Source organism: Balaenoptera acutorostrata, chromosome 10 (assembly GCF_949987535.1).
Source record: "Balaenoptera acutorostrata chromosome 10, mBalAcu1.1, whole genome shotgun sequence".
Taxonomy (NCBI): domain Eukaryota; kingdom Metazoa; phylum Chordata; class Mammalia; order Artiodactyla; family Balaenopteridae; genus Balaenoptera; species Balaenoptera acutorostrata.
This window is the reverse complement of record NC_080073.1, coordinates 66,650,395-66,677,934: the sequence shown is the minus strand read 5'-3', so window position 1 is coordinate 66,677,934 and position 27,540 is coordinate 66,650,395. Positions and strand designations below refer to the sequence as shown.

Below are 27,540 nucleotides of genomic sequence, written 5' to 3'. Positions count from 1 at the left end.
CTTGGAGGCTGAATCTGACCTCCTCATCATGGCCCGCCCATCGGGCTGTTCAGACCTTCTCAACATGGCGATTAAGATGGACCTTCTCAACATGGCGCGGGCCCCGCCTACTCCGCCGCGGTCGCCGGCGGGAACAGTTCCGGGTGCAGTGTGCGCCAGGGGCAGGTTGGGGGTGGTGTCCTGGCCATGGCCGGCCTCTCGGACCTGGAGCTGCGGCGGGAGCTGCAGGCCCTGGGCTTCCAGCCAGGACCCATCACCGACACTACCCGGGACGTCTACCGCAAGAAGCTGCGCCGCCTGCGGGGCGAGGTCCGGCTGCGCGGCGAGGAGCGGCTGCGGGAGGAGGCTCGGGCAAGGGGCGAGGAGCGGCTGCGGGAGGAGGCCCGGCTGCGCGAGGAGGCTCCGCTTCGCGCCCGGCCAGCCGCGTCCTCCCTGCGGTCGGAGCCCTGGCTCTCCCCGCCGGCCTCGGGCCCGGCCTACGCGACCTTTGGGGCCTACGGCGACATCGGGGCTTCCGCCACTTCCTGGTCCAAGAGCCGCGGCCTCGCCTACCCCGCCCGCCCCGCGCCGCTCAGACGCCGCGCCTCGGTCCGGGGCAGCTCCGAGGAGGACGAGGACTGCCGGCCACTCGACAGGGCCGCGCCGGGCCCCGGCCACGGAGTCCGTCGGTGGTGGGCCTCGTCCCCGGCCCCGGCGCGGCTGTCCTCCGCCCTCCTCGGCCCCGACCCGCGCCCGGGCCTGCGGGCGACGAGAGCGGGCCAGGCGGGCGCGGCGCGGGCCCGGCCCGAGGTGGGGCGGCGGCTGGAGCGCTGCCTCTCCCGGCTCCTGCTCTGGGCCAGCCTGGGGCTGCTGCTCGTCTTCCTGGGCATCCTCTGGGTGAAGATGGGCAAGCCCTCGGCGCCGCAGGAGGCGGAGGACAACAGTACGTCCCGGGCCGGCGCAGGGGAGGGCCTTGAGCGCGCGTGTGTCCACCAGGACGATCTCCCCCACTCCCCCCAGTCCTCTCAGCGCCAGGCTGAACACTCCCGGGCCTTGTCAGATGTCTCTGGCCGTCTTCTTCCCTCCAGACTTTGACTTTCCTTCCTCCAGTTATGGGAGGAGAGGCCTGGGATTCCTGCATCTGCAATAATTTCTGTCTTCACTTTCTCCTATTCTCATTTTCTGCCCTAGCCGTCCCTACTAATCTCCCGTTCAACTACGTGCTGGAAGCAATCTTTCTGTGGTCACTTTTATTTTCCCTCTCCAGAGAAAGCCCTCTAACACACCCCTCTAAAGGTCCACCCCCATTGCTTTTGAGTTCTTTCTTCCCTTTTGGTTTCTTGTTCTTTCACACATTAGTGCCCGTTTGAAGGCACCCCAGGTGTCACGGCTCACAGATAGGCTCTGGTTGGGGTCCCAACTTTGCAGCACCAAAAAGGCCACATACTCCACTTCTCTGGACCACAGGACCCTCATTTGTCAGAAGATTATACTAGCCCTGCCTCTGAGACAGGTGTGGAAGAGCCTTTTAAAGAGTTTAAACTGATGTAAATGATGGCATTTATCACTGCAGCACCTTCTTGGGGTGTGTTAAAAGAGAGGGTCCCGTGACTCAAGGATGTTCCCAGCCATGCTTCTGTCCACAGGTAGTTCCGTGATAAGACATGCCAACAAGAAGTCTGCAGGATACAGTATGTTAACGAATAGTTAAGGGTTTGTGTTTCCTAAAAGGAAAATTTGCTTCTTCCATAATTCTGGGCTCTAGGCTAATAGCAAACAGCACAGAGACCATTTCTTTATAAATTTAAGTATAAAATGACTCTAGTTTACTGACTTTTAATATTCTTTGCAAAAAATGATTGTGATTAATACTATTCCCAGCCTTTAGCCCAGGCCACATCTTTCCACGCCTAGCAGGAACAGCCAAAATGCAGGGAAAGGCTAAATTATGTGTTAGCTGTTGCAGCAGATGGATATTTGGGTGTATGAACAAGTCTGTGGGCACGGGGATCCCAGGCTCGTGCACACACCCAAATAATTTCTTGACTATGAGAGCAGTTTATCCACCTGCTAGAGAAATTAAGCAGACCCAGGAGTGTCATGGTACTGTACTGGTACTAACTATAACTGTTTACATTGGTGACATTAAAAAATGGTATACTGTCGTACTCACTGCTGAGATGCTTTAAGACAGTAGCTCCTGGATAGATACTGGGATTTACCTGGAATTCCCCTCCCATGATAGTATTAATCCCTGTTTAACATAACGTGTACAATTTATAAAACCATCATATGTGTTGTCTTGTTTGAGACTAAGTCTGGTTTAAGCAAGGAAGGCTTTAGTGATCCCATGTTATGATGAAGAAACAGAGGTTCAGAGTGGTTAAATGAATAGTTGCCTAGTATCCTGTGGCTAATCATTTTCCCCTGGGATTAGAACACAGGTGTACTAATCCCTAATCCAAGACCAAGAACCTCTTACGTTTTTTACTGTCCATTTTTTAAATGCCTCATTTAGATGACACCTTTCTAATCCCCCCCCCCCTTTATGTTGGTAATGTTTTACTTACCCTGAATTTTGAGAGTGATCCCTTTTTGTACCCTTTCCCACAACCCGCACTTTTAATTTCCTCTGTTTCTTTTCTTGGTCTCAGTGAAATTATTGCCAGTGGACTGTGAGACAAAAACAGATGAGGTGAGTTTGGGTTTCTCTAGCTTTTGCTCTTCCTCCCAAGGATGTTGGCCTCCATCAGGAGGTAAACTTGCCCAGAAAAAGATCTAATAGGATCACTTTCAGGAGTGCTTCCTGTAATGTACCAGAATCATATTGTGTTCTGTGATGTATGTGTCAGACTCAATTGTGGCAGTGAAGGAGTACTTGAAACAGAGAGAATTGAGCTTCCAAGATCCAACCCCCAGCTCCTTATGGGAACTCTCGCGTCAATCGCAGCATTAAGGACTTTGATCTTCTGCCTAAGTCGATCTGGGGGGATGCAGTAGGTTGTGGTCGAGGGACCTCTCAACCTCCCCTGGCTTCAGGAGGAAGAGCTGGCAGCTTTTTAAGCATCAGGAGGCCAGGTTCTCAATTCCACATTCTCCGGTTGTACGTCTGTGGCTCTGAAAATGCTGTTCTGATTTGAAATGTCATCGGGAAGTTGTTTTAAACACATCTGAAGTGGAGTTAGCCCTCTTAGTCTATAGATTTGTTTTATGAAGCTTTAATGATCCCTACAAATAATATTTGGGGAAGGTGAGCAGCCCCATCCATTTACGAGTCATGAAAACAGCATTACCGAGGAGCTGGGGTGCTCCGGTACAGGTGGTAGTCTGGGGAAGATACAAGGCAGTACGTTTTCAGGTCATAAATCCTGCCAGGAGGAGCCTTGTGCTGCCAGAGGGCATGACTTAGTAGTCTAATTATTAAGTGTGCCACGCCTGGCCTCCCTGAGCCCTGAGTGCACATCTCTGGCAGCCTGGGGGCTGGGAAAGTAACCACCCACGGATATTTCCAGGCCCCTGCGTTGACTCTCTTATCTGCGTTAACGAAGGGACATCCTGATGCAGACAACCGGTTTTATTTCCCTTTGGCTTCTGCTGTGTCATATCTCGGGGTGTTTTTATTACACGTATTTATTGCTTTCATCCACCAGATGTCTTTGCTTCCCTATTGTTTTGTGAAAACAGACTCGTAATAAGTATAATCTGCCTTCTATCATAAAAACTGCAGTTGATGATTGAAGGAAGTAGCCCAGAACCATGGCCAGAAGGGGAAACTAGAATTTTGAAGACTGAAAACAAAAACAGGGACCAAAAATACTTTTTCTGTAAGACTTCTCTGGTGATGTTAGTTTCATTCGTCTTTTATTTAGAAACGGGTTCCCTGGTTTCTGTCTCTTGGTCCTTCACACCTCTGAGTGTATCAGGCCCAAGACGGAATGACAGATATACTCCGGGGTGCTCCTCTGCGCTAGACGCGCCCGGCCCCACCTGAGTGAGCCAGTCGGGCACCATCCAGGTCCTCGCTAAAGACTTGCTCAGCGAGCGCAGACAGGCAGGGCCTGCGCCACGACATCACAGGCTCCCTTCAGTTGCAGTGTTGGGCTCGGTTGAGCTGAGATTTTATGGGGTACCCTTGGCCTTCAGGGTGGGTGGACACGGGAACAGGTGGGTTGGGAGGTGCTTCTCAGCTTGGGTGAGTTTCTTGCTGAGTCTCATTCCTTGTGTGGCTCAAGCTCACCCAGAACCCAGAGGGGCATTTGGGTTTCAGATACACATATTCTTTCCCTTCTCAGCTGACTGTGACTGTTTTTCTTTCTGCCTTTGTCCTGCTGAAACCCTGGGGATGGGCTGGGAGTGGGTGTGTTGTCTTAATCAGGCTGTCTCGTTGTCTGGTACCTTCTGTCCTTTAGGTGATATCAGCTCTGCTTTGCCTAAATGTCTGTGAGTTTGGAACAGTATTAATTGCTACTGCTTTTTTTTTTTTTTTTCCTGGTTGCGACAATAATAGATGTTTAGAAAATTTGACAAATGTGACAAAAATCGCTTGTGATTCTGAGACCTAGAGATGATCACCATTAACGTTTTGGGAGCATTTCCTTCTCACCTTATGTCTCGCTGTGTATGTGTGTCTGTAGAATTGGGATCTCTGTATATTTAGTTACATTTGACACTTAATTATCAACTTTTCCCATATCGTTAAATAGCATTTAAAAAGTAGTTGGGGTTTCTAACTCTACTAGGAGGCATGTCAGTTGTTTCTGGACATTTATAGTCGTGTGTGTAAATCTTGGTCGCATCATTTCATACCTTGTAAAGGCATTAGGGTCTTTAGGCCATGTGAAGGGACAAATCTTGGCCTCTGAGACTGTTAGAAACCAAATTAGATCAGGGCAACAAATGAGCCCCGAGAAGGAAAACGACCTTGGTTCCTTCTGTAGCTGCAGAGCCAGGTCCAGAACCCAGACCTTCGACTACCAGTGCAGGGCTCTGCCCAGTGACAACCCAGAAGAGGCCTGGAGTTCGAGGGGTGGGGGCTTGGAGTCGACTGGCCACACTCCAAGTGGCTCCACCGTCTACTATGAACTGCGGGTTCTTGGTGGCCCACTTAAGGTCTCTGAACCTTGGGGCCCTCGCCTGAGAAATTGGGGTACAGTGAGGAGTGCAGCGAGGATGCAGTGCTCCTTCACGCATAGACCACTCAGCGTGGCACCGGCCTGTCGTCCACTCTCGAGGAAGAGCGGTCTTTTTTAAATGTTCCAAATCCAGTAAGTCTAGCAAAATGGTGTCCCCACTGTTACAGGTGCCGAAGGAGTAAGTGTGCAGATATTCTGATTTTCTCAGACAGGTGACATTTATTTTCTCCCTACAGTTGCAAGATTCCTCGAAATTTTCCATTTCCAGGGAAACCCAGTCTAAGATTAAACATTTGCATCAGATAATCCACAAAGTAGACAATCCACAGGCAGATTGTAGACACTTGTCTCTCCAAAAGCGGACAGGAATGGCCCACGGGGGAGACCAGACTGCATCGTGCAGTGTTTGCTCCTCCCTCCGAGGAGGCTGGGCTCCTGCATTTCCCCACAACCACACCGCCTCTGCTCCACGGCCCCACCGATGGCCTTTATTCCAACGGGGACCACGGGGCAGAGGCCCAGGAGCCTCCGGGATGGTGGACCCTTAGTTACTGTATCTGCTGTCCATCTGCCTCTGCTTTTACGATGTTCTTTTCAGTCAGTTAACCCAGTACTTATCGGCCCTATCCCTGGGCCCACCCCTTTGCAGAATTTGTTGTCGTTGTTGTTTTAAAGTATGAGGTGTACCTTGCTGTTGAGTCCTTGACGGTGTAGCTGAACAGTTAAAACCAGACAGACAGGCCCCCCTCACCCACCCCTCCTTGCTGACCGCTTGTCCTGTGCCCTTCCAGTTCTGTCAGGCCAAGCAGAAGGCGGCCTTGCTGGAGCTGCTGCACGAGCTGTACAACTTCCTGGCCATCCAAGCGGGTGAGTAGGTCTCCCGAGGCCCAAGACTCCTCATGAGCGGGCTGTGGGCTGAGATGCCGTGTCATCTCCCAGAAGACACGCTCAGAAGCCAAGTCTCGCCTTCCCCGCCTCCCCACGCAGACGCATCTTGTTTAAGCCTTGCATCTGGGCAAAACGCATAGGTTCCTGAAGGATCCCAGGGGTCCTGGCACGTGCACAGGCCTTTCAGCAGATGTGCCCCCTTCTCTGGGATGCCCCCCACCTAATGTTCTGGGGGTCCGTGTTGCACTGGAAGGGCCCGGGCCTCAGGTGTTCTCAGAGTCTGGGTCCCCCAACCTGGAGGGCCTCCCTGTACCAGGTGGTCAGCCCGGCCCGGTGCAGAGGCCTCTGCAGGTGGAGCGGTCTGAGCGGTGGGCCAAGCACCTTCAGGCCCGTCCTGCCCTCCAGGGCCCTAGTGTCCCATGTCCCCATCTGGCTGTGGGACACCAGACAAGTCCCTGACATCTCAGAGCCTCAGTCTCCCCATCTGACTAAATGATCTCGGGTCTGTCTTTTCTTAACCAAATGAAAGCCAAGTGCTGTTCTCTAGATGCCCCCCCTGAAATCTCCTCCATCCAGAAGGCTCCCCCACTGTTTTCTTTGGTAAACATGTTCCTTGAGGCCAGAGATGGCACCTGCATCATACTGTGTCCTGCCCGACACCTGGCATCCAGGAGGCTCTCCAAATCACTGGTGACGTGGGTGGCGGCTCAGGGCTTGTGCCTGTGTTAAGTGTACTTGACGCGAGAATCAGACGTCAGTCTGTGGGAGGTTCAAGGGGCGCCTCTCACCTGTAGGGCCAACCCTGTCTAAGGCTGTCGCCGGGAAGTTAAGGTTGGGTGGACTTGTACTGGGCCCTCAGTCCTCAGCGCCAGTCTTGTGGGCCTCAGCTCTGCCACCTCCTCCCTCCTGACTGCTGGGAGACTGGGGTGGTCAGGGAGGCCTCTGTGAGCTCCTCGGAGGAGAGGTAGGAGTTGGGGCTCACAGTATTACAGTCATCTATGGCCCAGGTGCTTGGCGTATAAATTCTGGCCTGAGGGTGTGTTTGAAACCTTTGTGACTCAATTGTGGTCCAAGGTCCAGCAACGTCAGTGCCACCTGGGAGCTTACTGGAAATGCAGAATCTTAGTCCCATCTCAAACCTATTGAATCAAAGTCTGAATTTTACTAAGACCCCCAGGATATAAAGTCGAGAAGCTCTGCTCTTAAACTGTGGATCCTAGTAGACAGTTCTCCTCCATCCCACCCTCCTTGTGTGGTCCTGACTCATGCCATCAAGGGACCTAGTACCCACCGTCTTCCCACAAGCCAGGCAGGGGCAGCCCTGAGGGTATGCATCTCAATGAGACAGGCCGCAGGGGCGTGCAGGCTCTGTACTCAGCTATACTCCCTCCCCCCACCTCCTGCTGGAGGTCAGCTATGGACAGGGTACTGGCTGGCCTTTGCAGGATACAAGGTGACTCAGCCCAGAATCCTGCCCACAGCTGCCTGCGGTCTAGTAGAAGAGATAGGCTACCTACCCCCCTGACCACTGGGTGGTATAAAATGCCATTGGATGAGAACCAAGAGGCCAGAACTTCTGGGAGGCACAATGCCTTTTAGCTAGAGTGGTCAGGAAAGCGTCACAGGGGAGGTGGCATCTGTGCCAGGCCTTGAAGCCCAGGTGGGATTAGTTACGTATTTGTGGGGGAAAGGTGGGGCCAGAGAGGCAGGAAATTATAGGGTCAGAGATGGAAGCAGCTTCACGAGGAAGGAGAAACAGAGGGAATGGACTTTGGAAAGGCCAGTTGAGTCCCACCCTGGCTGGCCATGGTTGCCAGGCCACCACGGGTCCCTTCTGAAGGCAGTGAGGGCCAGGAAGGCTTTTGAGCAGGGGAGTGATGGACGGAGAGCCAGGTGCCAGGGAGGCAAATGTGGCAGCAGTTTGAGTGGAGCAGTGTCATTTAAGCAGAATCATTTTAAAGCTTTGTTGACCAAACATGGATGAGAAAGGGGAGAGGAGGAACCCAGGAGACCTTGGCAGTGGTCCTGGCAGGCCTAAGCAGGGCAGGGTGATCTGGGTTGGGGCAGGAGCACAGGAGAAGCCAACTGATTCTCAGGGGACCCAGAAGGACGAGATCAACTTTGAAATAGGAGGATTTGGCTGTGTTAGGGGGTGAGGGGCAGGCTTCAGTTCATTCTCAAGATTTTTTAAATATTATCTTCAGCTACTCCCTCCCCAGCACACAGACACACACAGACTGGCCATCGCAGCCCCCAGGCTGTGCCAGGTCAAGGGCAGTCAGGCCGTGTATGGGGGTTAAGGATCTTGTACAGGCCCAGCCCTGCACTGTCCCTGCTTCCAAGGGGTCTAGTGGTGAAGCAGCACCTGGTGGGTGAGCCACTGTGGGTGATGAAGAGCCAAGGGCTGTGGCAGAGCCCCAGGTCCAGCCAATTTGGCTAAACAAGAGGCCCCTAGGGCTGGGGGCTTTTCAGAGGGGCTGGGCCTTGGGCCGGGCCTGGGAGCCTGGGAGCCTGGGCAGGACTAAGGGGGAGGCTCCCAGCTCCATCCTAGGTGGGAGCCAGCCACCCAGGGTGCTCAGAAGAGAGCTTTGGAGCACCATATCGGGGTCCCAGCACATAGACACCCCTTCTTCCATGGAGCATTTTGGACATCCCTCCCTAGGGCCCCTCAAAACCTGGCATTCTAGGTCACCTGCCTGTGTCATGGGTCAAAATACCTGCAATGCAACAGCCTCCCTGCCTTTCTTTTTTCCCAGGCTGCGGTTATTTATAGTGCCATCCCAGTGCCTTCCGAAGCTGTCTGTCTGATCCTTTTAGGGATCAGTTGCAAACAGACCTTGGTATTGGGCAGCTTTTCAGTCATTTAATGCAAATCGCTGCACTGCTTTGCCGGTCAGGTTTTAATGATCTGGAATCGATCCAAGCTAAGTGGCTTTTGATCTTGCTGCAGAGTGAAGATGCCCCACAGAAGCTGGAGCTGCCGGGCCACATGTTCCCCATCAGAGCTGATGGCTTGATTTTTGCTGCAGTTTTTAGTCGGTTTCAGGGTAAATATTTTTCACCTCTTCTTTGTATTTGAATGTGTGTTTTTTCCCTCCTAGGTAATTTTGAATGTGGAAATCCAGAGAAGCTAAAAAGCAAATGCATTCCTGTAATGGAAGCCCAGGAATATATAGCAGTAAGTAGGCTGCAGTGTGCGTCCGTTCCCGGGAGGTCCTGGTGCTTTTGTGTTGATCTTTCAAGCCCTGCGTGTTTTTTTCCCTTTTTGTTTTGTGTTTGCTTGCCCTTTTTTAAAAAAAAAATTTTTTTAACTCAGTTGAGTGTTAGGCTACCTTAAGTTAAGGCAGTGATGGGGTGACTGGGTCCAAGGTGAGCTGTGAGCCAGAGCCAGGCCTGCCGCAGCTCATTCCTGACCTGTGACTTGCTCTTCCTTTGGCTCATTTTTCCCCCCTTCTCAGCAGCCTTAAGACATTTAACCTGTCATTCTCTCCCCTCAGGATTACCGTCTGGGTTGCTCTGAGTCCATTTGATTTTTGGTGTGGCCTCAGGATGACAGAATTACAGATTTTTAGAACTGGCAGAAACCTAAGGGGTCACCTCGTCCAATTTTCATTTCACAGACGAGGAACCTGGGGCCTAGAGAGGGGAGGGACTTGCCCAAGGCCACACAGCCGGGACTGGCCGCAGGGCCCCCACCCCGACACTTTCTTTCATCTCACTGCAGATGAGCTGCCAGCTCTCTGGCCTGGTGCTTCATTCCTTGAGAAAATTACATGCTTCTGCTGTCTCAGACCTGCATTGTTTTCCTGTGTGTTCTTCCGCATCACCTCCTCTGGTTATAGCCTCTTCTCTGGTATCATCAGCTACAGACTTCCTTCCTGCCAGTTTGCTGGGCATTTAGCAGAACAGGGCTTTGGGGCAGGCGGAGGACATGGAGAGGGCTTCCTTAATCTAGCAGCAGAATAATATCGCTCCAACTGCTCCGCCCAGATGGAGGACTAATCTCCTCCCGCCCCCTCCCACAGAATGTGACCAGCAGCTCCTCCGCCAAGTTTGAAGCCGCACTGACCTGGATACTGAGCAGTAACAAGGACGTGGGCATCTGGTGAGTGTGGGCGGGGCGTCCGGCAGCACCTGAGGCCCTGTCATCGCCCATCAAGGTGTCTCAGGCCAGGAGGTAGAGGGCAGGTCTCCCAGCCAAGTTGTCTTGGGCCAGGCCTGAAGGCTGGGCAGCGGAAGGAGAAGCATTAGGAATGCAGTGTAAGGAGCAGTTTCAAAATGAGGCACAAAAATCCAGGTGTCAGGGTGATCTCCTGGCAGTCCAGCTAAACCTGTTTCAAGTAACTCAGTCTGTACCCCTTTCCTTCACTGGCCCCGCACAGTTTGCTGGAGATGGCATTTTTTTGCACTTCCTTTCCTTGGTGCTAGTTTTTATTTGTAGATGAAATGATTCTGTATGTTGGTTTCACTCAGTATGGAAATTGCAAAAGGAAAGAATAGGTTTTATTCCGACTGGACAGTTTCGCCTGTTTCTGTCTCTGACGAGCACGGTTAGCAGAGACAGAGTGCCCTTCACCCTCCTGAAGGGCCCTATCTGGCTGCTCGGCCCAGGGGTGGGCGGGCACCAGCCATTGTCAGATAGCGGAGTCCCCTGCTGGAGAGACACTCGCTTCATCGCCCCCTCCCACCCTTCAGGGTTTGTCGGGGTCTCTGTTCAGGTTACAGCTGCTGATATTAAAGCACACTCTAGGGTTTTGTTCTCTTCCTCTCTGATCTACCCAAATTACTAATTCCATCAGCAGTGCATCCAGCAGAAGCCCCTCGGGCAGCTCAGCCTAAAGCTTGATAACTGGATGCATGGCACGATTAAAATTCGTTGGCTTAAAAAAAAAAAATGAAACTTCCCTGAGTGGCTGAGCGATTTTCCTGTGTGTTGGAAAGGCAAAAAACACGGATTTTATCCTCGGCAGCGTGCACTGAAGCTGCTAACGCAGAGGAATGATGACACTGCCTTTTCACATTGAGGAGGGTGGCCTGTGGGGAGCTGAGCCTGGCTCCCACGACCAGTGTTAGAAGTGGGTCGTGAGACTTTGCTGTACAGCAGAAATTAACACAAGGTTGTAAATCAACTATACTTCAATTAAAAAAAAAGAAAAAGAAAAAGTGGGTCATGAGAAATCCGGACAGTTTGGGCACCAGCCATTCGGCTGTGCAATCCAGAGCAGGAGCTTGTTGCCTCGCTGGAAGAAGGTGGAGTGTCGGCAGTGTCCCCGCGTGTCCTGACGCCTCCTCGCTGGGGCTGGGGTCTGGCCTCCAGGAACCTGGCGATGTTGTGCTCCTGAGTCTCGCGGCACCCCATGGTCTCTGCACGTAAACAGCTTATGTGGCTCCTCATCACCGAGGAAAGGCACCCCCTCCCAGACTCTGTTTCCATTCTTGCCGTGCTGCACAAAGCCAGTGATTCCGTAAACATTTCCATTTCTCTGTGCTGGGAGGGGGGAATCCAATTTACGGTTTAATCTTCCACATGCTGAGAGGGGCTGTCAAAGACCCAACAGAGGGAGGCGTCACTTCAGCAGCAGGGGTTCAAGCCTGCTGCCGTCTTTAAAGTTTTATTCTTTCTAAGTAGCCAACGTGGGAAATTTCTGGAAAGAGTGCAACCAGGATAGCGAGTCTGTTTTTTTTTGTTGTTTTTTTTTGTTTTTTTAGAGTTTCTGGATATTTTTATTAATGGGATACTATTTAAAAATAACAAATAAAATGTCCAGTTAAACCCAAAGGAATGAAAAAGTCAATACATATATAAATAGGTTGAATGGATAAAAATAGATCTAAAGAGCTACTTTTTTTTAGTCTTAAGACTGAATGTAAGAGGGCAAAGAACCTCACTATCTGTGTAAATATGAACACTTTTTTTGAAACTTTATTTGAACAGAAGATGAAAAAGTTGCTAAATCATTAAATTTGAATAGAACTCAGTGTTAGTATGACCATAGGTCAGCTTGTGAGTAAAAATGAGTTTCTTATTCTTGATCTGTGGCACCTTTGCGAGTCTGTTTTATGAGCAAGTGGAGACCTGAAAGCCCCGCCTTCCTCCTCCTTCCGCTGATAGGCTTATACAGTGGCTCCTCAGAGCTGTTGAACGTGTCTACAGCCCCGTGTCCTGTTTCAGGTTGAAAGGGGAAGACCCGTCCGAGCTGGTGACCACGGTGGACAAGGTGGTCTGCCTGGAGTCCGCCCGCCCCCGCATGGGTGTTGGCTGCCGCCTGAGCCGCGCCCTGCTCACGGCCGTCACCAATGTGCTTATCTTCTTCTGGTGTAAGTCCTGCCACCGTGTCACCCTGCCCCTCCCACTGCGCCTCCCGGGAGCCCAGCTCAGCAACACTTCTGGGCATGGGTGATGCGGTCTCTCGGAGTTCATTTCTGCCTAGTGAACCTGAGGTCTATCTAACGAAACTGAGGAGATGAACCAGTCAGCCTCCGCCCTGGGTCGTCTTTCCCTTTGGAGACTGGGTGGCTGGAGCAGGAAGATAACTAGAAAACATCCTGGATTTGGGGCAGGGGGCCATCAGCATCCCCGAGAGGGTGCTGGCTTGGGCTGGAGGTGGGCATTGTCCTTTCCGGCACCCCAGACCGCAGGCCGCTCCGAGGGGGAGACCCAGCAGGAGCTTAGCCTAATTTTACTCCCTGAACAATGTAAGCACCTCCTCAGGAACTACAGACGCCCAGTGAAAACAGGCAGGGCCCAGGGTGCTGAGCGGCAAAGCAGTCTCCTGACATGAGGGGCTGTCTTTGAGCAGAGGCCTTGGGGTGTCTCTGAAGGCCAAAGGCCACAACACAGAAACCACCAGCTCTGCAGAGAGCTGGGTTACAAATCACAGGCCGTCTGGGCGTGCACACGTTCCCTCCCCCACGCAGGCAGGCACAGACATCATTATCGGCAGCAGCATCTGGAATACAAAGGACCCGGCATGTATATATGTATGAAACGCTGTGTTCTGGTTCACAAGGGAGGAGATGAAAGCCCAGAATAAGGTTGGGAGGAGCCGAGATCCGGACGGCTGGGGAGGCCTCTGTGGTGACAGCCGTCGGGAGGAAGATGATCACTTAATATCCTGTCCTCCCTCTGCATTTCCCAGTCCTTCGTTTCCTGCTTGCTAGCCCTGGGTCTGACACACAGTAGGTACTCGGAACCCCCTCAGCCTCCAGCGCAGTGACCTGCCCTAGTGAGACAGCCAGTGGGCGCCTGGCCGGGTAAGGTGATGTGCACGATTAACAGTGCTTTGTTTCCTCCCAGGCTTGGCCTTTCTGTGGGGGCTCCTGATCCTCCTGAAATACCGGTGGCGGAAGTTGGAAGAGGAAGAGCAGGCCATGTATGAGATGGTGAAGAAGATTATAGGTGCGTGGCCCCCAGTGAAAGGGCTGCTGGCTCCCGCCAGAGGGCCCTCACCCTAAACAGTGCCCTCTGTCGTGCAGATGTGGTCCAAGACCACTACGTGGACTGGGAGCAGGACATGGAGCGCTACCCATACGTGGGCATCCTGCACGTGCGCGACTCCCTGATCCCGCCGCAGAGCCGGTGAGACCCGGGGCGGGCCCCACTGAGTGCCACGGAGGGAGGCCCAGAGCCTCAAGTCAGTCATGCGGGGCGGGGGTCAGGTCAAGCCCCAGGATCGTGGGAGGTGGGGCGCCATCCACACCTCTTGCCATCAGCTTATTAAGGCAGAGTGCAGACAAGAGGTACAGAAGCATGGCCCGGCTCCTCTGTAGAGATGGCGCTTTGGGGTGCTTTGGGGGGCAAGCCCTAGGACCCGACCCCTCCCCTCCCCACAGGGCTTTGCAGGGAAGGACCTGATGGGCTTCCATGAATGGAAGTCCAGGCACAGAACAGTCAGGGCTCTGATTCCATTGCTCTGTGACTCTCATGGTCCTGCCCTCTGTGGATGTTGTTGGCTGGTTGGAGTTCCTGGTGGTCACAGGATAGCCAGCAGCTAGCCGGAGCAACACCTGCCTTGCAACAACCAGCAGGGGAGAGATGGGCTTCTTGTTGCTCTCATGAGCAAGGGAAAAGATTCCCAGAAGCCACCGGGGACACACCTCTTTGAGGCTCCACTGGCCAGAATTGGTTACTTGTCTATTCTTGAATCAGTCACTGGCAAGGAGGAAGAGATTGTTTTTCAAACATTTTTAATCATGGTGTACAGTCAGAAACACATCTTACCTAAGATATCATGGTCTAGTTCCCATACACAAAGGCACACTCACGTAGTTGGAAACACGGCTTCACAGCAGTGAATGGGGTCAGCTTCCAGGGTGCACGGCTCATGGGAGGGGGTGGCAGGGTGTTGTCATGCACGACTCCAGCACCACCTTCCAAATGGGCTGCGGATGCTGGGTAGATCCCTGACAAAACCAGGAGTAGGGTAGAGTTGGGGGACAGAGTCCCAGGAGGCAGCCAGCAGGGCCCACTGCGGTGTCACCTCAGACTTTGCCACAGTCTCTGGCCAGATGCCGTCCTCTCTCGGATGGTGCTAAGCACTCACCCTCGCTGGGTGCTCGCTGTGAGCTGGGCACTGCTCCAAGCCCTGCACAGGTGCAGCTCACTCACTCCACCCTCAGCATGGCCCTCGGAGGGAGTACATCGAGGATACCACTTTACAGATGAGGACACTGAGGCACAGGGAGGTTAAGAACCTGCTCAGAGACCCAGGGCTGGTGTCACTTCTGTGTTCCCAGTGCCAGGCTCTGTGGTCGAGGTCACCCCGTTCTGTCAACCCAAGAGGAACTGGAAGAGTAGAGCATTTAAGGGCCCCTTTTAAACGTGAAAATGCTTAATAACTCTCATGCCCACCCCACCCCCGGGACAGTGGCAGGCAGGAAGCTTACAGCAGACCAACCACGGTGTGGGGCTTGTGCTAGCTGTTGGTCCCCAGCATGAGTCTGCCACACAGCCCTCCAGCTCTCAGGGGAGGCCACTGGTGGATCCAGACTCCCTCCTAATTCCTGGATCTGCCAGAATTCATCATCATGTGACTATGGGTAACGCCCTGTCTGAGCTGTAATACAGAGATAATCCCACTGCCTTGCAGAGGGCTGTGTTGAAGAGAGGTCATCGTTCATTCATTTTCTTAACAAATGTTTATTGAGCACCTGCTGCATGTCACACTCTACTGGGTCATGGGGAGATGGGGAGAGGAAGAAGCAAAAGTCCCTGCCCTGCTGGAGCATTGGTTATGGGGAGAAAGAAGACAAGATGCGTAAGGAAAATGTGTGCTGTTAGGTAGTGGCAGGTCTTAAGGAAAGGGGAACAGGGTGTCAAAGAGGTGGCCTCCCACCTCACCGAGGCAGCACGGAGCACTTGAGCCCTCATCAAAGGGCAGCACGCATGGTCATTTTAATAAGAGCAGGAAGTGGCACTGCAGCTTATCGGGGGCTTGAGCCACCACGCCTCAGCTCCTGTGCATCAGCAAAGACTGCAGGCAGGCTGAGCTGCCCCTCAGGGTCTGGACCCCTGTCCGTGAACCCAGGAGGCTCAGCCACCTGGTCAGTGTATCCGAGCTCTTGACTCGTAAGGACCCATCAGCTCCTGTCCCTGCGTGGGCACACTGTCCTGTGGATGAGGGCCCGCTTGTGGGAGGTTGGGGGAGGTCTGAAGAGCTTGTCCAGGGAGGCACACAGGGGGCCGGCTTGTACATCACCTGGTAACGGGCGGCCTGGGAAGGGGGCTGGGGTGAGGCCGCGGCCCCCACACAGTGCCGATGCCCCCCCTCAGGGACCCAGCGTGAGGAGCTCAGCCCCCAGGGCCTGTGTGGCCAGGGCCAGACCAGCCAAGTGGGGGCTGCTGAACAGCCGTGGGGTTTGGTTGGCAGCAGGACCTCACCCCCCGGGAAGAAAGCCCCGCCACCCCACTCTGCCTCCTGACACATGGGCCACCCTGGGAGTTTCCCTCCATTTGCGCTCCCCCAGCTGAACCCCCTGCTTCCACACACACCCACATTCACTCTGCACGTGTGGGGTGCTGGGGAGTGGTCTGCAGTCAGACAGGAGGCTGGGGCTCACCAAAGTGTAGGTGTCAAAGCAGCCCTCCCCCACTGCCCTGGAATCTTCCTGTCTAGTTTGGAGGGGGAACGAGGAAATAGGGGGCTGTCCGAGGGGGTGCAAGGCCCCGGGGATCCGGCAGAGCAGGAACTCTGGTGTCTGCGAAGGGGCCCTACCTGGTGGCTCAGGTTCCAAAAGCAGCTCCAGCGTCTTGCCCTCCCCGGTTGGATGCCTAGTTCATCCCCATCCCCTGAAGTGCTGTGGAGTCTGGGCTCAACAGCCCAGTGGCCACTCTTTAATTAGCCCACACGAGGCATTAAAATGCAGCCTGCACTGGAGGGGGGGTGCTGCCCGGCCGGGCTGTAGCAGTAATGGGTCCCAGCAAGAGTCTTCCCACTTGGACACCTGGGGGGGGGGGGGCGGGCCTCCAGCCCCTTTCAGCTCCCTTTAATTGAACACTTTTGGAGCAGAGAATGTTGAGGAATCATTTCTCTGGGGCCCAAGAAATTTCTCTCCTCTGCAGGAGTCCAGTTAGTACCTGACCACTCTTCTTCCCGCAGATAAATTCTGTGTGGGATCTTGGAGCTTTGTGCCCCCTTTTGTACAGAGGGCATCCAGAGACCAGCTCGCCTCTCTTGGCAGCGCTGGGCACAGCGGCCAAGGGCGCCGCTTGCCTGCTGAGCCTGCACCCCCACCCCTCATTGCAGGAGACGCATGAAGCGGGTCTGGGACCGGGCCGTGGAGTTCCTGGCCTCCAACGAATCCCGGATCCAGACGGAGTCCCACCGCGTGGCCGGAGAAGACATGCTGGTGTGGAGATGGACTAAGCCCTCTTCCTTCTCTGACTCAGAGCGATAAACCCTGGGCAGGGGCCTGTTCCCAATCAGCCTGTCCCCGGCCAGTCCCCTCCAGGGGCGTGAGAGGGCCACCATCCCGCTGGTGCTGAGTTCACACTTGCCTTGACTTCACCCTCCTCCTGATTGGTTCCAAAGGTGTCTCTGTGAGACTCTTCAGAGATGAGCTTTCAGAAGGAAAGCGGCTTCCTCGAAGGGCCAGGGGAGAAGGCCAGGTGGGCAGCTGCCCTCTGCGTTGGTCCTATCCTCTCTGCCCCATTTTGCGGGAAGAAAGGGGAGAAGGGTTTTTTATGAAAAGATAAAAGCGCAGCAGCCGTGAGCCCCTGCAGAGCAAGTGTGTGCGGCTCGGTGTGCCCCGCACCCGTGGGAGGTGGGTCGGGGTGGCGGCTGGGATGGCAGGGGTTGGGGAGCAGCTTGGTCATGTGCCTTTCAGGGGGTGTTAACGTGGGAGCTCGAGGGTGAGGGGAGAAAGCCTGTCTTCTAGCTGTAGCTGGATTGGGCCTCTTATCCCGGAGGGGTAAGGTTCTAGAAATTAGAACAAGTATTATAGGAGAACTGTATAGACACGTGGCCTGGGCACGCGGGGCCTCAGGTCGGGAGGAATGACCAGCTAGGGTGGCCTCCGGGGAGGAACCTGGAGTCGGCGAGGACGCGCACCCAAGAGCGGAGAGGAGGGTCGAGCCGCCGCCAGCCCCCATCTGGGCGGCCCCGCCGGAGGCGGCCTCCCCAGTCCAGGCCTGCAGTCGCGGAGCGTCACCCGATCGCGCTCCAGGACTTGGGGATCCTCGCACTTCATATGGGCAAAGATCGCCTAGTTTACGGCGACCACGCCTCCCCACCCCGGGTACTTTGCCCTTTGCCGGGGACTTCAGCCAGTGGTTTCAGTGCGCGGGGTGTGGCCGCACCTCCTCCCCCTGCTGGCCGCCGGGACCGACCCCGCTGCGCGGACCTTCGCCCGCCCGCCCGCCCGCCAGCCAGCGCCTCCCCGGCAGGCGGAGCGACCTCCGGAAACCTCCGCGGGGGCCTTATTAAGGGCCGGGAGCCTCTCCATCAGAGCAGCATCCCCACAAGTTCTCGTCCGCGGCGGGCGGGAGAGGGGACGAGCCGAGGAGACTGAACAGCTGCCTCCAAAGGGCATTAAGCACCCCTCTCTGGTCTTATTGGTATTTTTTGTTTCCTTAATAAAGCGCCAGTCTCTCTCATTTGAGCAATACTCTCTCTCATTTCCTCTGATGTCTGGGTGATCGGCGGGGCTGGAATCCGAGCGCCGGCGCCGTGGCAACGCAACAGTCTCATAATCAGGCTCCAGCCAGAAGAAGAAACTGCAACAGGCTTCACTGTCAGGGCTGAAACTGTTGGATAAATAAACTATTTATTAAAAATGGATGTGTTTCTCGTCCGTGGTTCTTTTCCTCTCCCCTCAAAGCAATGTGTAAGGAGAGGCAACGTGCGGAGTTATTAAGCGCTGGCCCGGAAGAGGTCAGCTGGAAGAGAAGGTGGAAGCGGCCTCCCTGTGACGGGTTCTCGGGCAAACCACATACCTCGGAGCCTTGGTTTCCACGTTTATAACACGGTGTGACGACCTACCCTGCAGGGTGAACTCACAAGATGCACGCCTGGTTCCTGTGGGTGGCAAGGAGTGGGGGCCAATAGAGCCTCTTTCCTCCGGCCCCACTTCTGCCTCACTCGAGGCCCCAGAGGCTCCCTGAGGTGCTCAGCACCAGCCCTGGGAGGGGGAGGAAGGAAGAGGCGGGTGAGGTTGGACGGGGCCTCTTGGCAGCTGATGGTGTCTCCCGGGAGGCAGGAGGTTGACATCGATGGCAGACTTGTCTCCTCTGGGCCGGTCACTGGGGAGAACAGCACAGCCAGGGGGACACGTGGGGGTCCCCCACCTGCAGTGGAGGCAGGGGTTTGCTGGGAGTGCTTTGGGGGTCCTGCCGCTCTCCACCAGCACTGCCTCTACCCTGGGGGCGCAGCGGGCGAGCTGCTGCCATTGGGGGTCCGCGCCCCATGTGACGGGGCCGTCGTTTCTCAGCCTGGGAGGAAGGCTGCTCCACCACCCTGCCGGCCCGTCCACACAGGTCCGACTGGCGCGTGAGCGCCATCCTGCTATCCTCCCATTAGCTGGAAACTCGGTGGGTAACTTGATAGTCAAGGACCCAGAAACACAACTCAGAAAAAAAATGAGCCCATCTTTCCTTTTTCTGGTTTTCAGTGCAAGATTTTCGCGCTGCCGTGTTTCATTTTAAGCTGAGAAGGGAGTTAATGCAAGGCTCTATTTCTGTGACCCTGTTTGGACAGCAGGAGGGAGATCAAAATAAAGAAATAACAAAAGGCCCCCAATGTCCAGCCTCTTCCTTTATGGTAGAGAGCGCCCGGCACAAAAGCCCCGAGCGAGGCGTCTCAGCTCGGCTCTGCACTGCACCCTTTCTCAGCTTTGAAGGGCCAAGCCCCCTTTTCAGCGACTCTGATTTCAGAAGGAACAGCGTGGGGTGGTGGGATTAGCCCGAGGAAGGGGTCTGAGGGCATCATTGGGGGGGGGGGCCACTGTTGAGAAGTTTCTGCTGCTCGGCCCAGTCCTTTCCAAGGCTCCCCAAGCTGCAGCCCTGTCTTCCTCGGTGACAAACGGCCCTCTCGGACTCGGGGGGCACCAATAAAGAAGCTTGAGGGCTGAGGGAGGGAGATGTATACCCCACAAATCTCGCCCGTGGACGTCCACCCAGGAGCTCCAGGCCACCTTCCAGAGTCTCTGCTTGGGAAAAAGGTAAACACGACCATTTGTCACTGACTTATCATAAGAACTGCGGTAGCAGCTGTTCCCCCTTAATTAATACACCGTTGACTTTGAGCCTCAAAAAAAAAAAGAAATCCTTTCGTTGAGGCAGGTGTGTGGACTCAAATCCATTATCCTGTCAGCCGCCCCCAAAGGGAGGGGGACCAGGGGAGCAGTTATGCAGGAAGTCAACCCAACTGCTCCAAAACAGCCCTCCTTGGGCAGCCAGGCCAGCTTCTGCACCCCCATCCCCAGAGAAAGCTCAAGAGAGAAGAAGAGAACCTGGGCAGAGGGTCCCATGATGCACCCGGGAAAAGAGAGGCAGAGGGGTGAGTGGGGGGCACAATGCTGCCTGGTGCTGCTGTGTTTCCAGGGGGTGGGGGTGGGGACACGGCATCCTCAGGACCAGCTCTGTCCTTTATTGGCAGGGACCTCAGGCCAATCAACTTATCCCTGTAGCAGGGGAAGTTACTAAGAAGGGCATGATAGGGACTTCCCTGGTAGTCCAGTGGTTGGAACTCTGCGCTTCCAATGCAGGGGGCGCAAGTTCAATCCCTGGTCAGGGAATTAGGATTTCATATGCTGCGTGGCGCAGCCAAAAAAAATTTTTTTTTTAAATTAAAAAAAAAGACACGATAAAATTAGTCAACACAGGATAGCATTATAGCGTGCTCACGGTAGCCCACTGAAGCCTCAGGATGCCCCCATGCCATAGGTGCTGTTGTTACCCCCTCCTGGTGGGGGTGGGGGGTGGAACTGAGGCGTGGCGAGGTCAGGAAGGTAATGGAGCCGGGGTTTGAACCCAGACAGCCCAACTCTCTTCCCTTCTCCAAGGAAAGGAAGAGGAGGCCGCTCTCAGATCTGTTGTGCTGCTGTGGGTTTGCCGGAACAGAATAAAACCACCTCATTCCAGACAAACAGCCAGGGCCTCACAGAGGCTCTGGGAGGCTCCTCTGACCTGCCCTCTCGCTCTCCCCCAACTCGGGCCACACACCTTGCCGCCCTCGCCCTGACCAGGCCCACTCCTGCCTCTGAGCCTCTGTGCTAGCTGTTCCACCCACCCTGGTGATCCACCCCACCCCCAATCTACATGTGGCTCACTCCCTCCTCCAGACCACCATCCCCGTGGGGAGTTGTAGCTGCCCCCCACCCTGCACACCCTCTAGGGCCCAGTCCTCCTGTATTTCTCTCTTAACACTAGACGTGCTACATATTTTACTTCTTCATGCACCTGCCCCCTGCAGGTTACCAGCCTGTTACCTGGCTCCCTGAAGGGTCCATAGCCCCTCCCCAGGGAAACACTGGCCACAGTGGGAATCGGGCTGGACTATCAGAGCCAGGGTGGGGTTCTTGGGCAGAGAAGCAGAGAGGGAACCAGCCTCCCCAGACAGGAGGGGGTCTGTTTGCTGGAGTGCCTCCTGGGGGACACCCAACAGAGCCCCGAGGACCTGCCAGTCCACAGCAACCTAGGACAGAAGGAGCTGTGGTGAAGATGGTCCAGGTCCCCTACCTTTTGCCAGGCACCAAAGCAGACAAGCCCCAGGATTTGTGTAAGATATTGATTGGGGATGCCCTTCGTCCGAAATGTGACTTCTCTGCAGCCCTGATGAGTGGGGGCTTGGAGCAGATTTCATGTGTTTTCGAAAGAAAGTGATGAGATGTTTCTTCCTGCCAAGAGTGTGGGCCGGTCCCTGGCTGAGGCCCCTGTGACATCTCGGGCGATCCTGTCAACATCGCAGGGGTGAGGTGAGACTCCAGCCAAACTGGGGAGGTGCTACCCAGCACCAGGGCCGGAACCGGCTGCTCAGGCCAGGCAGACGGACAAGAACAGCTCAGAGCAGGGTCTCAGGAGTGGGGAATTACTGAGCAGGCTCTGAGAAGACAGGGTAGGAGAGGTATCACTGGTGATTACAGCCCGATTTCTAAGCTGCTTCTGTTTAGTAAGGAGACAGGGGAAAGTACAGTAATTTTCTTCAATGAAAACAGGCAACAGAATTCCCTTTGCCTCATTCCCCTTGCAATTAAGCCCTTCTCTGCAAATGAAATGATTTGGTTTTCATGGGGACTAATTTAAGCACACTGGAAGGGCCGCTGAACTTTCTGATTGCAAACACCAGCATGTGCAAAGCAGAATCCCAAGCAGCGATGCCAGACTGGTGAAGCGGCCCTGCGTGGGGTTGGGGCTCCCCTGGGGTAACGTGGGGTGAGCCCTGGGTTGGGAGTCCAGCTCTGCCCCTAAACCCATGACCCTCTCCGTGTGGCTGACCCCCTTCCCCTCTCCAGCCTCCATCCCCGCATCCCAAGTAAGGAGGTTGGACCAGACCCCAGGGGCAAATCCAGAAGCTTCTGGCACATCAGTGGATCAGGAGTAAATGCCTGGTGTTGTCTTAAGCTACTAAGTCTGTATGATTATTGTAACTTCTTCATTTGAAATATTTTGACTCAAGAAAAGATGCTTTAATAGTACAGAGATTTCTCCTGTACCCTTCACCCAATTCCTCTAATGACACCACAGAACCGTGGTACATTGTCAAAACCAGGAAACTGACCTTGATACAATACTATTAACTCAGGCACAGACCTTATTTAGGTCTCACCAGTTTGACATGCGCTTCGTGTGTGTTTCTATGAAATTTTATCACACAAAATCACTAAGTTTCGGGTGGTTTGTTGCTTGTGATAGAACAGATACAGGTATGGACAAGATCTCCAGGAGTGTGTGTTACAGTTAGAAGTGACAGAAACACAGACAAACTTCAGCACAAGGTGCAAGCACTGGCTCAGGTAAGCCAGTCCCCTGAGAGGCAGGGGTGGGCGGGTCTCAGAGCAGCTCCATCCAGGTGCGGGGGGAGCATCAGGGCCTGGGTGCGGCCACATGTTCTCAGAGGTCTCCTCCACCTGGCTACTACCGCTCTGAGGACATCGAAGGGAAGGAGAGACGGGAAGGGCTCAGATGGACATGAGTGGGGGCCCGCCTCCCAGCCAGTCACTGGGGATGGAACCAGAGGCTGCTCAGAACTGAACCTGGGCCTCCCCTGGGTCAGGGCGCATCCTGTACTGAAGGTAGGAGGTGGGAGGAGGGCCTCTCAAAGGAAGGGGTGGAGCACTGAGACCGGAAGAGGAGAGAAAACACATGCACTGTAGAGCAGAAATGTGAGAGACAAGGGCCAAATCCTGGGCACACAGACCATAGGGAGGGAGGTGTAAGAGCACTCCACGCTGGACTCAGAGAACCAGCATCCAAGTGGTATGGTGGGAACTCCAGTGACTCTGAGGGACAGGAACGGCTAGTATGCAGAGGTGTCACTGAGGCCATTTGCCAAAATTCCTGCCACAAGAAAAGATCACACTTCCCTACTCTCTTGAAAATTGGGCCTGGCCATGTGACTTGCTTTAGCCAATGAAATGGAAGTGGCAATGGCCCTAGGAGGCAGATGCTTCGAGAGCTGGTACCGATCTGCCTCATTTCCTCTGCGGTGGTGCCGCCGCTGGGGCTGCCTCTGCAGCCTGGGTCCTGGAGCAACGACAGCTTGGACCGGAATCCCCAGCGGACCCACAGTGCAGTAGTGTGAGAAATCACCGTATGTTGGCATAAGCCACCCAGAATCTGGGGGTGTTTGTTACTAACATCAGCTGACAGATACAGGCGACTAACTTTTGCCACCTGCCCAGAGGGAAGAACAAACAGCTGGTATTGCAGTAGGGGAGGAGGAGGAACCTGCCTGAGTCCTCTACACCCTGGAGGCTGGGAATGGACTAGAAGATTCTGGAAGATCAGTTTAGGCCCTGGGATTATTTTCATTCTGCTAAAGCAGTGTCTGGCAGGCTCTGTAGTGAGGATCTGGATCTTTCCGAGCTGGCTACCCTTGCTATGCAATTACTGCAGAGACAAGGTCTGGGGTCCCCTGAAGAGAAGGATCAGAGAGACATGCACAGCAGGTGCATGGGAGAAGGAGTCCTCACCCCAGGCAGTCGGGCTGGCTCTACACTGAGAGCCACAACCTAGAGGAGGACGTGCTGCCTGATTAGCACGGGAGGGAGGACCACACAGCCGTCCCGGAGAGCCAAGACCCAGCCTGGCTGGCCAGCCTTGCCCTGAGCTTGGTGGAAGAGGCTGATAGGGTGTGGCCAGGTCAGAGGCTGTTTAAACAGTGGCCAGTGGAGTGAGAAGATGTGGATGTCCCCAGAGTGTCCTATCCCCCACAGGGACACGTGCACAGTGAGTGGCTGCCCTCTGTGGGGCACAGGTGCCCAATGTCCCCACCAGGATCTTGAAGGTGGCTGGACAGGGCTGACAGGGCCCAGACAGAGGGAAGCGTGTGTGTGTGTGTGTGTGTGTGTGTGTGTGTGTGTGTGTGTGGACAGGCGTGTACGCACAGCTGTGCTCCAGCCACCCAGTGGGGGGAGGGGGCTTCATCTGGGATAAACACGCTCCATGTACTTTATCAAATTTGCAGATGCCACACAGCTGGGGGGGACGATGGCAAATAGGCCAGATGACAGAGCTGGGATCTAAAGGGAAGCTGACAGTCCAGAGCGATGGGGTGGATCTAACGAGATGGAACTTAACAGGGACAAATATGTTTATTTTGTTTTATTTATTTATTTGTGCCCTGCCTCCATGAGCGAAGGAATGGGGGAGGAATAGTGGGTCACAGGAGGAAGGCAATGAGATGCCTGCACTCAGGGCCACAGACCTGACTGTGCAGACCTGGGGGTGGGGAGGGGGCCGGGGCTGAGCTCCAGCAGGGGACTGGGGGCTTAGGGATCATGGTCAGTCCTATGGGAAGCAATGGGGAGGTCGGTCTGTGGCTGCATCAATAAAGGTATAGCACCCAGGTTTGAGGAGGTTAGCGGGGACCGTGAGTCAGAGCACCTGAGTCTGAAGCTCCATGTGGTCAGGACGTCCCGTTGGGCAGGTACCTTTCAGGCAGCTCAAGCCCGACTGCCCTCCATGCTATCCACCTGGTAATCAGGCCCCCATGCCCGTCTCTCCTTTCCTATGGCCAGGGCCCCCCAAGGCAGCCTCTCCCTTTAAATACGTCCCAGCAAGAGATAGGCCTGGGACTTCCCAAAGTGGTCAAAGCAAGGGTGGGGGCAGACTCAGGTCACTTCTTCCAAGAACTCTCTCCACCCTGCACCCCAAAGCTGACAGAGCCAGGCTCAGGGTTTTGGCAGCTCAGCTGAGAATTGGGAGTGAGATGTCTTTCTCCTGTCTGGCCAGCACCTCCCAGTTTCTCTGAGGGGTCTCTTACTGGCCCCCTCTCTTGGCTGTGACTGGGAGAAGATTCAGCAGGAAGATGGTCCCTTGCTCCAGACATCATAAGGGAAAGGTTAGGCTAGTTCTGATGACCCCTGAGGGGCAGGGCTGGGCCTTGTGAGCAGAAGCCTCAAGGAGACAAACCTCGGCTCTGTAGGAGAAGGAAGCCCCTTGTTATTTTGAGCCTTGGGCTGCCTTGATAGGTAATGAGCCCCTCATCACTGGAGGTATGTAAGCAGAGGCTGCACGGGCATTCAGCAGAGATGCTAGCATGGAATAGATGGATGGAACTAGATGAGTTTGAAGGTCTTGCCCTACATGAGATGGCATGACACTAGGGAAGCTCTTGGTTAAAGCTTAACCAAGGTTTTTGATCCATGGGAATCCTCCTGAATGTGACACCTCTCCTCCTCTCACTGTTAGAAGATACCTGGGGAAGAGGGCTCCCTCCATACCCCTTGTCTGTCTCAGGAGGGCTTCCTGGAAGAGGAGTTAATCCAGCTGCAGGGTCTGGGGGAGAAGGTGTGAGTTTATGTGGGGTAGCAGCGCCTGGCAGAGAAGTAAGAACAAGCTGGAGAGAGGGGCCAAGCAGACAGTGGGGGCGGGATGGGCACATCCCTAGCTGGCAAGGGCCTGGGCTCTGGATTGGAAGCCCAGGTTCTGTGACTTCCTGGCTGTGTGACATACTTAGGTGACACACTTCCTCTGGACCTCAGGTTTCCCACCTATATAATGGGGATGATATAGACACCAACTTCACAGGTGTTGAAAGGATTAACTGACATTTTGCAATGTGCCTGGTGCATAGACAGTATCGATAATGATGAGGATGATGAAAATGTATAAACAGATGGAATTAACCAGTATTCAGACTTCAGCTCATTACAAAGAACTTGTCCAAGAAGCAGAAGCATCTCTGCCTGGAGCAGGCTGCTGCCTGGGGTGATGAGCCCCCCATCCCGGGAAGTATTCAAACCCTGCACTTGATGCCTGTGCAGGGAGGGGAGGCCTCCCAGGTGTGTGAGGATGGCCAGCAGGGGTCAGCAGCACAGCAGGAGTAAGGGAGGTCACCACTAACGTCTCCACTAGCTGTGGGGACAGCAGTGATACCCGAGTCAGGCGGCCTTGCTTCTGGCCCAGGCTGAGGCTTGTCCGGCAGGTCAGGCCAGGGTCCTGACACCCAGTGGTCTGGGCAGGGGTGATGGGAAAAGGAGGGCTCTAAGGTTTCCCATAAGGAGCCCCGTGGCTGAACGCACCGTGGACCTTAGGGGGCTCTGGGCAGACTGGGGAGACCAGAACAGTGATGCTGGTACCCCAGGAGACAAAGCTCTGGGTACAGCCACCAGAAGGGTCACTCGGGTAGCTGACCCGGCCATCTGTTCTGATCTCCACAGTGGGGGCTGCCAGGATCCATCATGCCCGCCCCCAGCGTCGAGCCCTCCCTCAGCTCCCCTGGGGGCCTCCCGGGGCCAGGAGAATGAGGATGAGGAGACCGAGGATGAGGAGACCAGGTCCAGGGAGGAGCAGGGACTCAGCCACGTACCCAAAGATGGCACGTCTCCCTTCCTGACCTCCAGCCCGCGACTGGGCTGCCCTGAGCGTGGGCAGGGAGGGGGAGCCCAATACATCCCCTGCAGCCCGCTCTGGTGCACAGAGCCCCCGGGTGGGCTGTTGGGGGCTGAGGGTGTGTGAGGGATTCATTCCTTCACTGGCTCCGCTGAGGCCTCCCCCTTAGAGAAGGCAGCTGCCGCCCCAGACTGAGGTAAGGGAGCCAGGCCCAGGTGTCACAGCTGTCAACCAGACTCAGAGGTGGCTGCGGTGCCCTCTGCCCAGCCCCCGCCCCTCGGGAGGGCGTGCAGGTCACTCCTGGCCCCCAGAGCGCCCCTCACCTCCCTCTGGGGAGGGTGTACCAGGGCAGAGCAGGAGGGAAAGGGGCGGGCTGAAGGTGGAGCAGAGGATCAGAGAGCAGACCCTCCCTGGCTGGGGGCCCATTTAGAGCCAGAGGAAGCTAATGACCCCCACCCCAGGGAATGCTCTGGTAACTCGTGGGGAGAATGACCTGTCCAGCAGCATCCAAGAGGGAGCCTGGGGCTTCAGGGTGGCTCCAGGGACACAGGGAAGCTTCCCTGGCAAAACCAAACCAAAGCCAGGACAAATAAAACCTCTCCTAAGAGGAAAAGGCCTAAAATTCCACCATTAAAAATTCATTCCGGGCTTCCCTGGTGGCGCAGTGGTTGAGAATCTGCCTGCTAATGCAGGGGACACGGGTTCGAGCCCTGGTCTGGGAAGATCCCACATGCCACGGAGCAGCTGGGCCCGTGAGCCACAATTGCTGAGCCTGCGCGTCTGGAGCCTGTGCCCCGCGACGGGAGGGGCCGCGATAGAGAAAGGCCCGCGCACCGCGATGAAGAGCGGTCCCCGCACCGCGATGAAGAGTGGCCCCCGCTTGCCGCAACTGGAGAAAGCCCTCGCACGAACCGAAGACCCAACACAGCCAAAAATAAATAAATAAATAAATAAATAAATAAATAAATAAATAAGAAAATCCTTTAAAAAAAAAAAAAAATTCATTCCTTTAGCTTAACACTGTGTCCTTTTTAAAAATGCAAACCCATC

The 27,540-nt window shown here is 54.9% G+C and overlaps 1 protein-coding gene across 2 annotated transcripts; it reads left to right on the top strand.

The window, feature by feature from the left end:
- The first annotated feature begins 136 nt into the window (after positions 1-136).
- On the top strand, positions 137-18,277 carry LEMD2 (LEM domain nuclear envelope protein 2). 2 transcript variants are annotated; one of them, XM_057555119.1, is made up of 9 exons: positions 137-922; positions 2,634-2,674; positions 5,903-5,978; positions 9,101-9,177; positions 10,025-10,104; positions 12,172-12,317; positions 13,297-13,398; positions 13,476-13,578; positions 16,745-18,277. In XM_057555119.1, exons 1-9 carry the CDS (start codon positions 187-189, stop codon positions 16,893-16,895), a joined length of 1,512 nt encoding a protein of 503 aa, XP_057411102.1. In that variant the 5' UTR covers positions 137-186; the 3' UTR covers positions 16,896-18,277. The 2 variants fall into 2 exon arrangements, with proteins under 2 accessions (XP_057411102.1, XP_057411103.1); XM_057555120.1 differs by lacking the exon at positions 16,745-18,277 and adding an exon at positions 16,598-16,738.
- The last annotated feature ends 9,263 nt before the right edge of the window (positions 18,278-27,540 follow it).

Bases quoted from the DNA above. Each gene is read 5' to 3' on its own strand.
- LEMD2 (XM_057555119.1), top strand. From the start codon at position 187: ATGGCCGGCCTCTCGGACCTGGAGCTGCGGCGGGAGCTGCAGGCCCTG. The intron at 10,105-12,171 runs GTGAGTGTGGGC...GTCCTGTTTCAG, and splicing joins AACAAGGACGTGGGCATCTG to GTTGAAAGGGGAAGACCCGT. The intron at 12,318-13,296 runs GTAAGTCCTGCC...GTTTCCTCCCAG, and splicing joins TGTGCTTATCTTCTTCTGGT to GCTTGGCCTTTCTGTGGGGG.